This window comes from Leptosomus discolor, chromosome 7 (genome assembly GCF_034619465.1).
Source record: "Leptosomus discolor isolate bLepDis1 chromosome 7, bLepDis1.hap2, whole genome shotgun sequence".
Taxonomy (NCBI): domain Eukaryota; kingdom Metazoa; phylum Chordata; class Aves; order Leptosomiformes; family Leptosomidae; genus Leptosomus; species Leptosomus discolor.
The window spans coordinates 66,168,210-66,186,385 of NC_141397.1; the positions used below are offsets into that span (position 1 = coordinate 66,168,210).

Sequence of the window (18,176 nt, forward strand, 5' to 3'; positions counted from 1 at the left end):
TCACTCAGACAACGGAACCTTACTGTCTTAACACTGTCCAGCACTGCACCATCTCTTCACAAGCACCCACTTCCTAGGGCTGCCTACTCTCCTGACCATGAAGCGTTCTTTACATGTCCAAACTACAGCGCACCAGGGGAAAAAAAAAAAAAAAAAAGAAAAAAAGAAAAGAAATCAGCCCAGCCCAGCCCACCTCCCCCCTGTTAAGTCCTCCTGGTCACACGCTAGAAGCACGTGTGCCAGCAGACTAAACTGCAAGCTTCCCCATCACTTGACCAACATATGTTTGGTTGAGGGACTGGACAGTTACGGAGTCAAATGATCCAAGGCGCATTTGTACATCCTATCACACGGCCAGTCAGCTGCGCAACATGTGGTGCCAGGGTGCCTGCAGCCCGGCCATGCCCTTAGTGATAAGGGAAGGCACCCATGACAGTGCCTCAGGAAAAGAGGATTCTACGGCGCACCTTGCCCAAAGGACAGACGCCCCCGACACAGCCTGCGATATCCTGGGGGTGGCCCCACAGCACTACGTCACTCTCTCCGCGTATTTCGGCTAAGTGTTTATAACTGCAGTCCTGGCCCACTAAGTCTGCTGGCTCCCAGCCTGCACTGTCTTACAGCGGCTTCCTAACGCCCCAGTGCTCTGCAGTGTGTAACGTCACCATCTTCAGGGCCAGCTGAGAACCTGGGGTTTACCGTGCAGCAGAGGGGCTCAGGAAGTAAGGAGACGTAGATCCCGCCAGGAGGAGCATGTGCAGAGAAGGCTCACACATGTGCCCAGCTGCGAACGGGCAGAGGCACACAGCAAGGTGGAGGCTCCTCCAGGAGGAATGAGGCCCCTGTGACCTCCAGGTAAGAGAGAGAAGGGTTGAGATGGTGTATCTTGTCCCAGTGCCCCTCAGGGCAGCTTTCCCCATCTCCTTCCTATCTCTTCCAGCCTAACCAGAGCCCCATCCATCCCACAGGTGTGACCTCATCAGTCATCCTCACAACTCAACTCCCTACTCCCATCTCCCACAGTAACACCTTAATCCTCTCCCAGCAAACTTCTACAAAGCCTTTTCTGGACTACCTGCTGCACTAAAACTTCACTGCTGCACATCGCTCTGCGGTTTGACACCGGAAGCATCAGATTTAGGTGCGTAAGACCGACACGTGCTAGGGCTAGAGTTGATGGCCACCACAAGAATCTCTTACATACTCAGTTCACCTTTCAACACGCACATATCGCACACAGTATCTGTGACACAACGCTGTTTAGCACAAACAGCAATTCCCATATTACTTTCCAAAGCACCATCCAGATTACGTACATGAGACTGAGATCAACAGTCAATCGAGGGGACAACGTTCACGCTCCGAGCTTGTTCAAGAGTCGGTGCAATACATACGTTGCCAAGCGTTGTTCTAGGGAAAAGGTGGAAATAACGGGGCAGATTTTGATAGTGTGCAGCTACAGCAGGCCCACATTTGAGTCACGAGCTTACCCTACGTTGAAGCTTGCAGACGAAGGAAGAGGGCAGACCTTGCATTACTCAGAAGAGATGTCCTTTCAACACAAAAGCTCAAACAGTAGCAGAGCTTTCCCTTTACTGTAACAAAACTACATGGCAGGAGAGAATTCCTGGAACCTCAGCTCAAAATTTGTTTTGATACCGTGCTGCCAAACCAAATGCTTTTCTACAGATGGCAAAGTTAGCTACATTGGGTATTTTAGAGTCAGTTTTCAAAGAAAAAATTACTTTTCCTGTGCAGCGCAGCATGGGTGTTCTGTATCTGTTTAGTACACGTAAGGAGACCAAGCACATCACAGTAGGAAAATTAAGAGCTGTGCACCAGCAATGAAGGAGCTGGGCTTTCCAAGGGAGCTGCAGAAAGCGAACAAAAATAATGCTGGTGACTCATCAGTGAGGTAGAGGCACAAAAGATTAATTGCTACCGTCAGCTCAAATTTTGAGTATTATATGAAACTCAGGTTTTGGGGAAAGAGTCTCAGCAAAATGAAGTTGTTCAGGGACACAAAAGAGGCAAAGATGTACCATTTTTCTGTTTGTGTTCAGAATAAAGTCATTAATAAGGCACAAATGGTAAAAATCAAGACTTAAAAGCTCTAAAAAGCAACTTGACCAGGATTTTTCATTAACTGTGTAACAACATACTTTGTCAAGAAAAATAAACTTTCTCTGCAGATGTGAAAAAAAAAAAAAGTATCTTAAGCATTTTTAATTCCAAAATGCAGAAAACTCAAGTCAAATAAATGCAGTGTAAAATCTTTTCTATTTAGTCTGTAAACAATCTTTAACTCACATTAGTCTTCATCACGTTTAAATACTTTCTCATTTAAAAAAAATCATAAGAACCAAACCGAAGCATTACAGCAGTAGCCTAATAGCATTCACATACTCATATAGATGTAACTGTAGCTTCACCTTTTAAATAAGGACACGGCTTATTATCCCATATTACCAGAACAGAAGGCAAGAACTCCTCTGCCGTGATTCAGGATTTTCGCAAGCCTTCGTTTTCAGAGGTTAACAAAAATGAGCCAAGAACTGAGCCAGCTCAGCAACAACAGGGCTGCTTAATTTGAGTTTGTGTTTAGCTGCGTTATTAGCAGATGCCTTTTGCATCATTCCAATGTCAAAATACCGTTGACTACGATGTAAAAAATCAAAATCATACAGGACTGATTTTTGTAGTTCAGACAATTACTGCACTACAGAATCCCATACTGCTGTGCACACAATCCACTGCAGTCTATAGCAACCAACATTCTGCGGACCTAAAAACTTTCAGTACAAAGCATATTCATGGAAATAGCTCTATTCTGGGCTTTTCTAAAGGTCCTGTCAACTTTTTTTAAACACACATACAACACCTGGTGTTGTTTATCTAGAATCTCTCTTCCGCAGGATGGAAAATAGGAACAGGATCTTAGGCAGGATCGTGACTGTCACGTGCTGCTGTTCTGCTAGAACGGGTTTTTTTAAGGGCTTGCCCTGGTTCTGGCTGGGATAGAGTTAATTTTCTCCCTAGTAGGTGGGGCAGCGCTGTGTTTTCGTTTAGGAGGAGAGTAATGCTGGTAACAGACTGGTGTTTCAGTTGTTGCTAAGCCGGGTTTACGCTAAGTCAAGGGCTTTTCAGCTTCTCCTGGCCTGCCACCTGAAGGCTGGAGGGGCACAAGAAGCTCGGAGGGACACAGCCAGGACAGCTGACCTGAACTAGCCAAAGGAGTGTGTCCCACCACATGATATCACACCCAGTAGATAAACTGGGGGAGCTGGCCGGGAGGGCTGCGCGTGGACTGGCGGAGCGTCGGTCAGCGGGTGGTGAGCAACTGCACTGTGCATCGCGTGTCTTTCCTGGGTTCTATTTCTCTCTCTTTTTGTTATCTTCCTTTTCATTATTATTATTATGATATTCTATTTTTATTTCAATTATTAAACTGTTCTTATCTCACCCCACGAGTTTCGCTCTTTTTCGATTCTCCTCCCCATCCCACCAGGCGGGCAGGAGCGAGCGGGCGGCTGCGCGGTGCTTAGTTGCCAGCCGGGGTTGAACCACCACAGAAGTCAGTATTCCAGAAGTACTACACACAGAATTGAAACCTGGCATCTGTCAAACATGAAACGTAAAGCACACACAGCATGTGAAGGGCTACCCACTGTGGCACCGGGCACGTATTTGGAAGGGGTATGGCAAGCCTACTTGCACACAATTCTTTTCTTGCCCCATTCGTAAGGCTTGCTCTTGTATTCCCTGTGCAACCTAAACTCCCCAAATAAGGAAAAGAACTCAAAACGAGCCCTCTTGTTTTACCACAATCTTGGTTACGCTTGATTTCTCATATTTTATGATGGTCACGACAATTTCTACTGAATCTCTCTTTTGCCTTGCCCAACATTTCAACTTTTTTTAAAAAAAAACCCACAACAAAAAAACAGAATAAAACCTTCTAACCTTCCTCCATTTCAAAGCTATAAAACCAACCAAATACTCAATTATATAGCAGAAACAAAACAAAGGGACGTAAGATATCCATAGAAGGTGAGCTTCTTCACATTATTAGAAGGATTTCTCTATTTGTGGGTGTAAGATAGATGCTACAATCTATCCACACCTATGTAGTAATAGGCCAATCTCTAATGCAGCAAGGTCTTGTGTTACCTACTACCCAACTTCTGCATCAGTACAGACCACACTAAACAAACCAGTCAGCCAGCAGTACGGGTACAATTAACAGAGACACAGCAAACTGTTCAAATCACAGGTTTGCTAAAGCTACTGGTTTGACAGAAAAAAGAAGGGAGGCAAGGCTGCAGAGGTAAGTGCAGGAACACATCTGCAATGTGCTTCCCTATCAGCAAAGGTAAACAGGGATCAGTACATATGCATGAACTACATTGCTTTTGTTACAACTTTTTTAAGCCAGAAAGGCAATAAAAAGTTGAATGCAAATAAAAACCAATCATAGTATTGATACAGCATTGCAACATTAAGTACACAATTTTCTGCAAGAGCACTGCAAAGTCGTGAATATTCTCAATCCTACTTTACAGGGATGGAAAAGAAAGCGGACAAGACACTGTAATTATCTTGGCACGCAGTAAATCAGAGTAGACGTTGCAACTCAGGACCTCCCAGTTCATGGGTCTGTTCTCCAAGTAACAGAAACCCGTGATCAAAGCCAAATTCTCATCTGTTTCCCAGAAGGTAAATTCCAAGGGCTTCTGTGGTGGCACAGAAAGTCTGTGAAATGTGGTTCATGTTAATTTTGTTAATATATTATTCAACATAAAGGCAAAGCTGATGACCACCACTGAAAAGTAACATTGCTGCTGTTTGGCATGTCAGAAAATAAACACAGGGGACATGAGAGCCACTTCCAAACAGTTTTCCTGATAGTTACTATAGAATAACAGGAGAAGATAAAGGGAAAGCAGGAGAGAGAAACACCCCATGGGCAGGTAGGAAAAGTCAGAAAGATTAAGCGGAGTCCCTCACTGCCAGACCTACATCACTGCAGTACGAGTTGTCACCCAACGTAACACAGCAGGGTGTTTCAGCTACAGCTTTTTAAAAAAGTTACTTCCTCTTTTGCTATGACATTCCTTCTCTCCATTGTTTTTATTAGTCAAACCATGTTTATGGATCATTTATAATCAGCACACTAACAACACGTTCAACAAAAAACGTGAACCATCAGTCAGTACTGTCAAGGGCATCCTATCTCAGAGAAAAAAAACAACATTCAAATAATATAGCTGTCTTTTTCCCCCACTAGTCACTCAAAATGTGTAAGAAACTCCCGAAAAACAACAGCGCACCATTCCTGAGCCGGCTTGTCTCACTAAGACATGCCCTGGCAAAGGAACAGCAGCACCCTCAGAAAAATGACACAGCAGTAAAGCATCCCCATCCACTTGTAGGCCAGGTAACTACGGACAACGTTTCCTCCCCAAGGCAGACGCTGACGTTCTCAACCGTGGAGGCCACCGACCCGCCAGCAGCACGCTGGCGAACCGCGGCAGAAGTGCTCCCGACTCCCCCGGCCTGCCCAGCTCCCGCCGCTCGCGGCAGTGCTCTGCAAGGGGCCCTCGCCCCGTGCCCGCAGCCCACCTCCTGCGCTCCTCCGACCGGCCATCGCCCCGGCCAGGCCCGGCTCCCGCCGCCCAGCCAGGACCAGGATGCCAGTCCTGCTGGGCGCCGAGCCGGGCACCATTTCCCCCTGAGCCCTGGAGCCTCCGTGACTAGTCCCCAAGTTGGCTTCACCCCCGTGGCTACAGGCCCCTCGAAGAACAGAATTTTTAAAAGGGACACTTGCAGACATCTTTTCCTCAAATACCTGTTGCTGTAATCTAGAAGCTGGCTCAGAAGCACTAAAAAAATTGGGGAAAAAAGTATGGAAACTGCTGCAAAATAAAGTATCTTGTTTAAATAAACCATGTACGCAAAGCCCTTAGTAAGCAAAATTATCTTCTAACTACTTGGCACATATAAATAACCCCCCCCCCCCACTATTCTCAAACACGGAATTACCCATTCACATCGATGCATACTTGTGAACAATGAAAAATGCAAAAATAAAATTGCCAAGACTTCGGCAGACCTTAAGACTTGTTTTCTCTATTAGACTGTAACTGTACTGTGCAGTCAAGCAGATGGGTCAGTAATGGACAGCAATTAGATCAGTTATAACCCCATCTGCAGGTAAAAAAAAAAATCAATTTAGGAACACACAGTGAACAGCAGAACGGCACTTGCTCTGGAGTAGATTTTTAAAAGGCACTGATACACATTTATTTCCCACTATTGCTCAATCACATGTATCAATCTGCACATAAAGATATGTATACAAAACTTCAATACGCATTATAAAAATATGTATTTGCTTAAAATGACACGTACTCTTACAGCTTATTAATTGTCACATATGTTGGGCTTTCTTCCACGCATACACACGGCATTTCAAAGCTGTCTAAAGGTGAGCTCTTCTTTTACGCTCAGAACATATAACCGAACAGCTCCGCTTTTAGAAGTCTTGTGGATGTAGCAACTCCAAATTCTGGATTCTTTATCGGGTATCTAACCACTCGTTTAGGACTAACTTTTGACACTCAATGTAGAAAAAGCCTGCTTTATTCATTTCTAATTTCTTAATACTATGCCCACACATCTCTCTTTCACAGCATTCTATCTTCACTAAATTTACAACATTTTACTTTCTACAGGAATGAGAGGTTACACTGTAATTTCACTGCTGTTAAGATCCAAAATTCTTTTCAGTCTTGGCCTAGATTCTGTTTTAGTGTAAAGTTAAGCTATCTTGGAAATAATACTACATATTTCTGAAAATAAACTCTACAATATGTACCAATTCACAAAATTTCTAACCTGTATTTTTCCTAAGCTATTATTCTTCAGAATATTGAGATCCAATGATGATTAAATTACAGGTATACTATATGGATTTGTCTCTTTTGCTGTGTTCACCATTGTTATAAAGACATCATACTGAAGATACCAACTCCCAGACTTTTGTACGACCAAACACAACAACAGCCCCAAAACTCTTTCAGTGCAGAAAAGAGATTATCATATAGCGTACATTGCATTCTGTGGAATTATTCAAAGGCAAGGCTTGTTGGTCGGGCCTTTGCAGAGACAGTCAATGCCACATCTTTTGTTACTGCATTCTCTACTCGTTACAGAAATGCTAAGTGCCTGATCTAAAGTCTACTGGAATTAGTAAAAAAATTCCCACGCATTACAGTGGTATTTGCCTCAAATCCTATTTCGAGATGATTCACATATTTTCTGTGTCGACAATTCTTGAGGTGTGTCACAGTGCAATCACCCTACAGAACAATTGTCTTCATTACATCATTGTTTGCCTGTCAACCTATTAAACTCCAGAAATCCACTAAAGCCAGCTTTCCCTTAAAAACCCTTTCACAGTACAGTGAAACCATTTACTAGACAGTGAATCACGATTCAAAAAGCAGGGCAAGAGAGAGAAGAACCAGTGCCTACAGTGTCCTAGCTTCAGCATTTGACCAGCGTTTCCGTCTGTTGCAATACGAGCACATTTTTAAGACTACACCAAAGACAAAAGAAAATCCAGCATTCCCCAAACCAGGATTACAGTCCACAGGAGTCACTTCCACCTATCCTTCCAAAGCAAAAGGTAGATCATTTGGATATATCATCAGGAAGACTGAACTGAATGCATTTTGCAATGTCTTGAGAAATCCTACCTTTCACAAAGAAGCATGAAGCAATATATTTTTATTGTAATTGCCAAAGGTAACGTACTGCAAGTGCTGGGCCAAATTTTGTCCTTTTAGTAAAAAGACTTAAAGCAACGTAAGGGATTCATTTCACGGCAGTAGAACCAAAGTGATCATTCACTTAAAGAAACTGAAATCCCGGTTGGAAAAACAGGCTTTTTATTCTGTTTTTCTGCCACTGAATGGATACCTGGATATTTACAGCCAGGTTTACTTTGTTTGAGCTCCAAACTATTCCCATCATGTAAGATTCAGCAAAAGCAAAGAGGAAGGAGAACGAGGAACACAGCAATGAAGTATTTTCATACATTGGCTACTTAGCCTTGTAATTCTGAGATAGTTATTACAGATGCACACAGCTAACAGAAAGAGACGTCGACTCTCTTGAAGCAACTTTTTCCTTGCAAATTCCTCTTTAAAGTACAACATAATTTACTTTGTATTTTAATACTAATTAGATTTCACAGGCAATCAATAATGGAAACAAAATTAAAATTAGCTGTATTGGCTTAAGATAACTTTTGGAGTGAATTTTAAATCCACACCAATAGGTCATTATAGCAAGGTTCAGTCAACCCTGCAGAGGAAAACACTTTGGTTTTCTTTTTTTTTTTTTTTCACCTCTTTGTGAGGCTGACTAACATTGCACAAATACTCTATCCGCTCAAATTGAACATCTGCCTCGCACAAAGTGAGCAATGTCATTAATAATGCAGGTTGGCTTTATCAAGGGCAGAAGTAAGCGAGCGGTTCTGTCCTTGAATCCAGGCATATCCCCTAACATGGTCTTTGCGCTGCCATAAATATATTCTCTATTGACACGTGTTAGGTAGTAATTAACCGTTTCAATGAAGTACTTTCTCTACCTTTTCTTCCCATACGTCGCAATTGCTTGTATGAACGAACAATCAGATGGTTAAATGGTAATACATTTAAAAAACAAAATGGAGAAGAAAAGTAGCAAATTTTTTTCTGCTTTTAAGGAGTAGACTAAACAGAGAAAGACTCAAGGCAGCTTTCCTTTCTCATTGAGTAAGGTAACTTACTACAGCTTTATTTCCTACCGTGTCATTAGATCTTGCATAAAATTAATCACTACAAAGAACCACAACAGCAAGTATTTTGGCATTAAATTTTAATCGCTGTTGCCCTCAGAGAAGTATTGTGATTGAATGAAAGGGCCACTCCTCTATAAAAGCAGGTAAATTATACCTACAATATAGTTTTGCTTTTATAGTTTCTGCAATGTCAGGTAACTTACGCGACACTAGTATTCATCAGTTTCCAGCCAAATAATCATAGAATCACAGGGTGGTTTGGTTTGGAAGGGACCTTAAAGATCACCCAGGCCTCAGAGGGAAGAACTTCTTCCTAACAGCTAATCTACTAAATCTCCCCTCTTTCAGTTTGAAACTGTTGCCCCTTGTTCTGTCACTACCTTCCCTGATCAAGAGTCCCTCCCCACCTTTCCTGTAGCCCCCTTTAAGTCCTGGAAGGTCGCTGTAAGGTCTCCCCGGGGCCTTCTCTTCCCCAGGCTGAACAGCCCCAACTCTCTCAGCCTGTCCTCACAGGGAGGTGCTCCAGACCCTGAGCACCTTCGTGGCCTCCTCCGGACCTGCTCCAGCCAGTCCATGTCTTTCCTGGGCTGAGGGCTCCAGAGCTGGACATGACACTGCAGGACGGAGTTCCAAATAATGGAAATAATGCATCAGTGACCGACTGCTCTGGTCACTGTCGATGAGAGTGCAACAAGGAAGTTTCGTGGAATTTCTGTACTGATTTTGTGATACATTAAAAAACATTTTCATTCTCAGCCACAGTCCGCATACAGCATCTGCTCTGCTTCCATTAAAGAAACGTTAGAACTCCTCTATTTCAGTGAGAACCGGTCAAGTCAAACTTTTTGTGTGTTTTCATTCCAAACTCTACTATCTATTTCAAGCATACTCAAAATTATCTCCAAAACTACAAAGCCCCTCAAATTACAGGTTTTTTAGTGTTAAAACCGATGGAATCTAATTAGTTTGATGAAGAATGATCCACTTGCCTTTCTTAAATTTATGTACAGGAAGTTTCTTAAGCTGATCCTTCCTAAGCCGATTCCTTCTTGCTCTGTGTCTGTCTTGCACGAATTTTGTGATCTGGAAACATAAGACAACATGAATAGTAAATTAAAATAATAAAAGCACAATAAAAGTTTTGATTTATGTGTCTTCACAGTAAGTTTGCCAAAAGAGAACCCCAGCTCAAACCGAATCACCTCTTCCCTTGCCCAGACTCAAGGATGAAGCCAAACAAGCCTAAAGGATGTTCTCAATGACCATGGCTCTTGACACTGAAAACCACCATTTTTTGGAAAGAGGGAAAAAAAAAAATTATATCCATACCACATAAAATAATGGCCATTGCTGCAATCCTCTACCAAGGCCCGCGTAGGCTGGGATGCATATTTCAGAGCAAAACACAATTCGTTATGTTTGACTGGTTTTGCTCACAGTTTGAGATTATTACAACTCTTTTAGAGGATTATTCCCATGTTCATCAGAACTGTTTTCTTAGTATCTAAATGTAGTTTAGGGAGGAGTAAAGGGGTTACTTCAAGCCATAACTACATGCTGTCTTCAACTATACCGATGACTCTGTTTCCCTTTTCTTAATAGCCCCCGATATTATTCCTGTTCCGTTTCTAATTCTAGCAGCTGTGACATGATGTTCTTTTTCAAGCATGAAGACAAACAGCCTTAACCAAAGTACACACACTAACAAGTCTTTTGAAATTTGCAGAGGTGCTCTACACCTTACCACACTGTGGGTAAGGTAAATACTGAGGGAGTGTTAGTATTATAAACAGCATGAACATCTCTCACTTTAGGAATCCCTGAAAGGAACTGATATATTTCACAACAGATTATTTTTTTTAAAAGTATGAATGTATGAATATTATGGACAAATATTATTAGGACCATATCTGTTTTGGCAAAAGAAAATTTATTTATCTTTCTGCATCACACCTAGCTTTGCTTTTTAAGTACATTTGGATCTAAACTGTTCGTTCAGACACTTTTTACCCCAGCTAAACGATGAGCTGTATGCATAAACTGCAGTTTTTATGCACTGCCTGCACTAGTGTACAGACATTTCAGATGTGCCCCAGCATACTCCAGCACGTCATGGAGCACAGCGAAAGCCGTCACCAACACACCATCCCTCAAACACCCTCATGGCCCCCAGAGCTTGTCACTGGTGAGCCTGATTTATCTCGTTCCCCCTTTGAACCTGTACTACGCTCTGGAAAATGCTTTCAAATATCTCTCCCTGTTCTTTCTCTCGCAGTTTAACATGAGCTTGTACGTGGCTTTTGAAATTTCTAACATTATATAACCTCTTTTCAAAACCCTCCAAACATCTGTCCCAAACACAGCATAGGTAACCCTGACTTGCAGACATACAATATAATTTCCTCCCAGTTCCTGTCTGGTTTTCCCCCACAACATGATTCTAAGACATGGAAAGAATAATTCACTTTAGCCCTGAGCACCTAGTGACACCAACAGAAGAGAAATTCAGGTGTCTCAAAACCTTTGCTTTTATAACTGGGGCATATTTGGAAAAATAAATTCTTAATCATGATTTACAAACAGGCTCCTTTTCACATTTCCTCACAGGGCATAAGCAAGGAAATTAGAGATGAGTTTAAATACCTGAAATTTTGCTCATCAAATGTTGATTTCCCCTTCTTACAGCTAATCCTACCTAGCATCTGTTTATTACTTTTGGATTGCGCAGATGGTTCTTCCCTATATATCTTCTCTGGAATCTGGAACTCTCAAATTCATATCTTAAGTTAAAAAAAATTGTTTTAATTCAGAGTATCAGCATGCTGATAGAAAAAGATCCAGCTCTTAAAAGGCAAATTTAAAAGGATCAGTATCTATGAAGGACAGTATATTCAGATTGGATACAATGAAGAAGGGTTTTATGATGCCAGTGATGAGACACTAGAACAGGTTGTCCAGAGAAGTTGTGGATGGCTCATCATTGGAAGTGTTCAAGGTCAAGCTGGACGGGACTTTCAGCAACCTGATCTAGCAGAAGATGTCCCTGCTGATGGCAGCCGGGGGGGGGGGGGGGGGGGGGGGGGGGGCGTACAGATGATTTTCAAAGGTTCCTTCTCACCCAAACCCTTCTGTGATTCCACAGCTTCTGCTAAGAGAACTCCCTTACGCCCTAAAGACAAACACTTTACAAATTTGCTCAGCTCACTCCTATAACATTTGTAATGCAACTTTTGATGCAGAAAACTGCTGTTTTCATAGCAAGGTAAACATCTGCAATTCTAAAGAGAGGCATCCTTTCAGTGGGATTAGTCCTGTGTTTGTTACACAACCAGCTCCTTGCTTAAGTGACTGGTGCAAATCAGTCTGTAATTTAGTTCATTTCTTGACCTGAAGATGACAGCACTGAAGTCCATAAGGAAGTTCTGCAACAAACTTATCTAAAAACAAAAGCAGCTGAACTGGTAAAAAACTCTGAAGGCAAATACCAAGAAATATCCTGAGATTAAACCCATCTGTTATTTCTCAATTTCCACAGTGGTGGTCACGATAAAAGCCAAGCTCACACTCCTCATGATCACAGTTTTCCTCTGCCCAGCCCCACCCCCCTCCCCGCCCCTTCATTAGTTTTCTCTTCAACAGTAATCTTAGATTTAAATCATTCTTTAAATAAGAGACCCCCTAACTATTCTTTCACCTCATTCCCTGATCAGTATCTTTCTGAAAAGTGACGGATCAGTGCTTCGCACTTTATTTTGATAGGGGCAATGCCAGTATTTACGATTTTCAAAATGATGCTACAGTCCCTTTCACAGCCTTCTTCATTCCATTTCTTAGACAACCAATATTTTGCTTGAATTTTCAACTTAGGTGCACTACAAGCAGCTTATTAGTGAAGCTCAAGCTGGAATACTAATGGTCTCAGAACAACACATGTTCACAGACTATTATCCCCAGTGACCACTCTCCTTTAGAAATACCATCTCCTTCCTCAGACTGCTGACCTTCAGGATACAATGATAAGGCTATACGTTCACCTAATTAACTGAGACAAAGTCCTCTGTGATCAAGGTTATCACCAGAAGGTCAGACAAAGCATCAGTGAATTTTACATCGTCTCTAGCTGATCACTTCTGCTTTGTTTTCAGAGAGTGGCTGCAATTTTGGTTGTGCCAAACATGCCCAGAATTGTCAACGAAATACATAACTTGCAGTGCAAAAAACCACCCAAGACAGAAAGAAGTTTTTTTTTTTTTTTTTAAAAAAAATGTTATGGAACAGTTGATGCATTACTTAATTTTTATTAAAAGGTAAAACAACAAACCGGTCGAAGACCAGCAGAGATTCCAAGAAGAGGAATGCTAAGTATTCTGAAATAGTACACAGGTGTATTATTTCACCTCTCATAGGGGACACGTGCCCAACTGAGAACCTCTGTAAGTAATGTATATGCTGCAAGATATATGCGAGAAGCCGTACCAGGTTCTGAGCTTGCTGACTGATTACTGTACCTGCAGTAAGAAACAGCGAGACCTGCACTGTGGAACACTGGGACTAATGTTTATTAAGCACAAGTCTGTCAAGGTGGGACACACTCTCATTCTTTACGGGGAGGAAAAGAAAGCACTTGTGCAGTGGAAGAGCAGCAGCAGCGAGGACAAATCTTTGTCTAGTTATATGCCAGACAGAACATCCTAAGGGGTCCTGACACCCCGTTGCCAAAATTCTGCACCAGATTATCACGCTGAGAAAACAAAGGCTTACAGGTAAGCATGGTACAGGTATGCACAGCACACAAAGCTTTCGCCGTTCCTTTACTGTATCCCTCCATTTAATTTCAGTAGTGACAGTTCTCCGATGATTTCTTTGAAAGAAAGAACATTATTAAAAGAAGGAACTTACCATAAATATGACGATGAGAATAAGACAGATCCCCACTATTATTAGGAAAGGGATTAAGTAGTATTCCAGCGGAAGACTGAACTCTGGGATTAACACAACATGGCCACTGTGGGAAGAAAAAGATAACACTTTCTAAATTGGTTAGAATTTAATGAACAATGAGTTAAATAATAAAATAAAAAGCCACTTTAAAACAAAAGGTTATTGCTAGACACTAAAGGAACACCTGCCTGCGCACAACAACATAGAAAACTCAGCTGGTATCCACATAACGTAAAGCCAATTAAATAAAAAGATAAAACAATATTTCTTAGAACACTTTGGAGTTAAAACTACTTACTGACTTCAATCATAAATAAATCTAAAGCAACCAGGAAAACAACCTCATAGCTGCTTTGATAGCAGAATGAGAAAAATACATGACTATCAAAAGATACTGTGAAATCATTCTTAGTTACTAAAGCATTTTGGTTATACAGAAGTTTTAGTTTCAAATCATGAAGTATGGTACAGTGCACCCTTTGTCCTCTGGAGAGTCGGTAAATTACACTACAAACAAACATCTTCCTAGAGAACCTGATACAGATGCTGACAACTGAATATCTGAATACTAGTGTTTATTGATACTTAAGGAAGTAAAATCCCTTTACTATTTTGTTGGCACAAGCAGTCAGAAACACCTGAGAAGGTACAATGTATAAAGGTGTTAGTAGTTCTACTACCGCTACTCTTCTATAGCCACTTCACTTATCAAGTAGTTTCATCAGCAAGTTGTCTACTTAATGACACAATCTAGTTCTTCTGATTAATTTAGTGAAAGGACAGATTGACCTGAAGAAGCAAGATCATTAGAACAATAACACAAAACACACTTCTTTTTCCATCCAAGGTATATATTTTAACCATCTTGTTCTCGCAATGCTTTTCTTTTTAAAATTTTTAAACAAAATCAGAACAGAAGCGGTGCAAACCTCATGCATCCTGTTAGAATAATCTTAAATGCATCCTACAGATTCACCTAGCATAGGAAGTGATCTCTGACTTCTTCTAGAACTATTAATAAAGGATGACTTTTTTTTTTTTAAAGATTAGCATCTGACTTCAATGGAAACTGACATACATTGTAAAGGAACACACTTTTAGATCTGAAATACATGCATTTCTGCGATTCCTAGATCATTAGCTAAACTTTTATGTTTAATGTTACATGAAAATGAAAGGATTACCATTTAATAAATCACAGAATGGTTGGGGTTGGAAGGGACCTCAAAGACCATCTAGTTCCAACCCTCACCATGGCAGGGACATCTCCCACCAGACCAGGCTGCTCAAGGCTCCATCCAACCTACCCTTGAACACTGCCAGGGATGGAGCATCCACAACTTCCTTGGGCAACCTGTGCCCGTGTCTCATTCAGCCTGTCCTTGTAGGAAAGGTGTTCCAGCCCTCTGACCAACTTGGTAGCCCTGCTCTGGACTCGCTCCAGCAGCCCCATGTCTCTCTGGTGTTGGGGGCTCCAGAGCTGGATGCACTGTTCCAGGCGGGGTCTCACGAGGGCAGAATCACCTCCCTCGACCTGCTGGACACACACCTTTTGGTGCGGCCCAGGATGCGGTTGGCTTTCTGGGCTGCGAGTGCACACGGTTGGCTCATGTTCATCCTGTCACCCACCAGCACCCCCAAGTCCTTCTCCCCATGACTGCCCTCAATCCACTCATTGGAAAGCAATTTACATAATTTTTAAAATGTTTTCTGCCCATTGCTCTCAGGCACAAGATTTTCACCTGGAATACCTACAGCCTCTGTCTTCACATCATCCTATTTTAAATACATATATATTAAAAAAGGCAATGATTTAACACAAGGAATAACACAGCTGCACGTGAGGTAGCTTACCCCTTTTCGTAAGTAAATTCTTCCTTAAGAGAATTAGCTGATGTCTCACCAATAAAGACAGAAGGAATGTCAATCTTCTTTAAAACGCCAACTGTATAAAAAAAGGCAGGAAAATAAAACTATTATTATGCAGATACTCTATGGGCGCTCTTAAGACGTAAGACTTGAACATTATGAGACTCACAACGTGAAGACTTATTTTAACATAACATATAGACTGATGCACATGCATGCTACGTCTTAACATTGTATGAGAAGTGGTATTAATTCTTCTTACAGAATATCTAGGCACTTTATTGCAAGTATACAGACGAAAATTCTTAATGGAATATTTAAAGAGAGCATAAAACCAGAACATTTTGACAAAAAAGAGACATCAGAGTAAGTTAAACCAGAACATCATTCCTACTCGGAGGCTTGATAAAGTCAGACAGTTCCATTGATTGCTAGAATTTCTGGCAACCTGTATCATTTTGTGATCTGGTACTGTAAATTTTAATTAATCTTTCTTCCCTCCTTTTCACCCTAAACATAAATGAACACACTGGAAACAGCTGTGGCTAGAGAAGGTCAGAAAGAAGAAAAAAGAGAATGAACAAATCCCATATCTTTATTTCAATCTCAAGAAACTGGATGGAACTGTCTCCCCCTTCCCTGCCTACTACCAAGGGCAACAATAAGCTCAAAAGATGCAGCACAATCTAAAAGCTATTGAAAGATAAATCCCATATTCTAGAAAGCCTTCTCCTCTGCTTCACTTTATATTGATTTGCCCCTCTGACCTATGCTTCACATTTAAGGGTCAAAGCATCTTGAGCTTAGTCAATGTAAGAGCATTCAGGCTCCCCAAGGCAAAAGCATACATGGTCTAATGTCACCTCACACCAGCCAAGTCTGCATTTGTTGTGAACTTGTTCTACAATTTGATTTCTCAGCAAAACCTGAAAATAAGATTCACACGGCTTGGGAATTCATTAAAACCACGTTCACATAGCTTTCTGGGCTACTCAGCTGCCATATAGTTTGCTGAAAGTGCACTTCCTAGTTTACTCAATGGTGTTTCCACTTGGAAAGACTTTTTTTGTTCTCACTTATGTTCTTGTTCCATTTGAGCAAGCTTGAAAACGGGACAAAATAAAGAAATGCCACACAGACAGTCGTAACAGCACTATAGACAAAAAAAACATGCCACAGAACAAAACCAACATTTTGACCAGATTACAAGATGTTCTGAACATATTCACGCCACGAAAGGTTAAAAGCGGAACAGCTAGCATCAGAATCAATCAGAAAACGGCACACTGGTCTCTAAACATTCTTTTTCCAACCGAAAATACATACATGTAATATGTATTCATATGAAATTAGAATCTGTTTGTCCAAAGGAACAGAAAATGTACACAACAGTGCAACAACAAAATGGAACCACTAACAAACACTAAAAAGTTGTATTTTAAAGTCTGACTTCTTTCCAAAAGAGTTTTTCTACTTTTCCTGTATTTCTACTTAATTAACAACACATCAGCTATTTTCCACATCAGTCATATCAATCTGTCTCATAAATTTAACCATTTAACCCAGAACAGTTGAACTAAAATTTAAAGGAAAAACAAAAGAAACACTTGGAGAATGTACAAACAATGCTACAAATAATACACAAGTATATATACATGTTCTTATAAGACCTTCTCCCATTTTAAACTGTTAAAAGCAGGAGGATTGCTGGTTGGGGTGGATTTTCTCTGGGGTTTTTTTGGTAGTGATGGTGGTTTGTTGTTTTGGGGAGGTGTGGGGTTTTTGTTTTGGGGGGTTTTCTGTTTGTTTTTAAAGTGAGAGTTCATCATAACACTTTATATTGATTTTGATCTAGTACACTCTAGTGGGTGAAATGATTTTCAAACAGGAGAGAAGAAGTGATACCTGTACTTACTGTCGTTGGATCCCATGCTTATGAGGTCATCAGAATCAACATTGTGAACTATAGCTGCCTTGTATCCAGCTCTCTGTGCATTTAAAACCTGTAAGCCACACAAAATACTTATTAGAAAGACTACTGCTTCAAAATACAGTAACCTGTCTGTCCTCTCTAAGACAAGGTACACTTTCAGGAAGTTATAGATATTAGCACAACACCATTTGCACTTACAAATCAAGCGTCACCTTTCAAAATAAAATCATATAATTTATCTTATGCTCATGTAATTATGTTATTTTTTTAAAAATACTTTAATATTGTCTGTAGACAGTTTTAACATGTATTAAAAAAAACAGATGTACGGGTAGATAAAAATAGTATTTAATCATAATTGAAAACAAAGGCTCTAACTTACTTTTGTAAACTAAAAATTACCGCTCGAGAGCTCATGAAGTCACAGAAGTAGTATCTTTTCTGTGCCTTTAGAGATGTGGAAATATCTTACTTCACAGCCAAGGTACCAGAAGCTCTCTCACAGAAAAGTACAAAACTATAAATATGGCTACAAAACTGTAAACGTACTGTGTACCAGTTAAGCCTCCGATAGATACTGGG

General features: G+C 41.0%; 1 protein-coding gene across 3 annotated transcripts in view; it reads right to left on the reverse strand.

Moving 5' to 3' along the window:
* The window catches only part of RNF13 (ring finger protein 13), a 41,028-nt gene that overhangs the window by 5,481 nt on the left and 17,371 nt on the right, over positions 1 to 18,176 (reverse strand). For all 3 annotated transcript variants that reach the window (XM_086468060.1, XM_086468058.1, XM_086468059.1), the window contains exons 5-8: positions 17,577 to 17,664; positions 15,647 to 15,737; positions 13,751 to 13,856; positions 9,841 to 9,934 (exon numbers count right to left, since the gene is read on the reverse strand). In XM_086468060.1, coding sequence (XP_086324186.1) covers positions 9,841 to 9,934; positions 13,751 to 13,856; positions 15,647 to 15,737; positions 17,577 to 17,664 — 379 coding nt within the window. The remainder of the gene's footprint in view (positions 1 to 9,840; positions 9,935 to 13,750; positions 13,857 to 15,646; positions 15,738 to 17,576; positions 17,665 to 18,176) is intronic.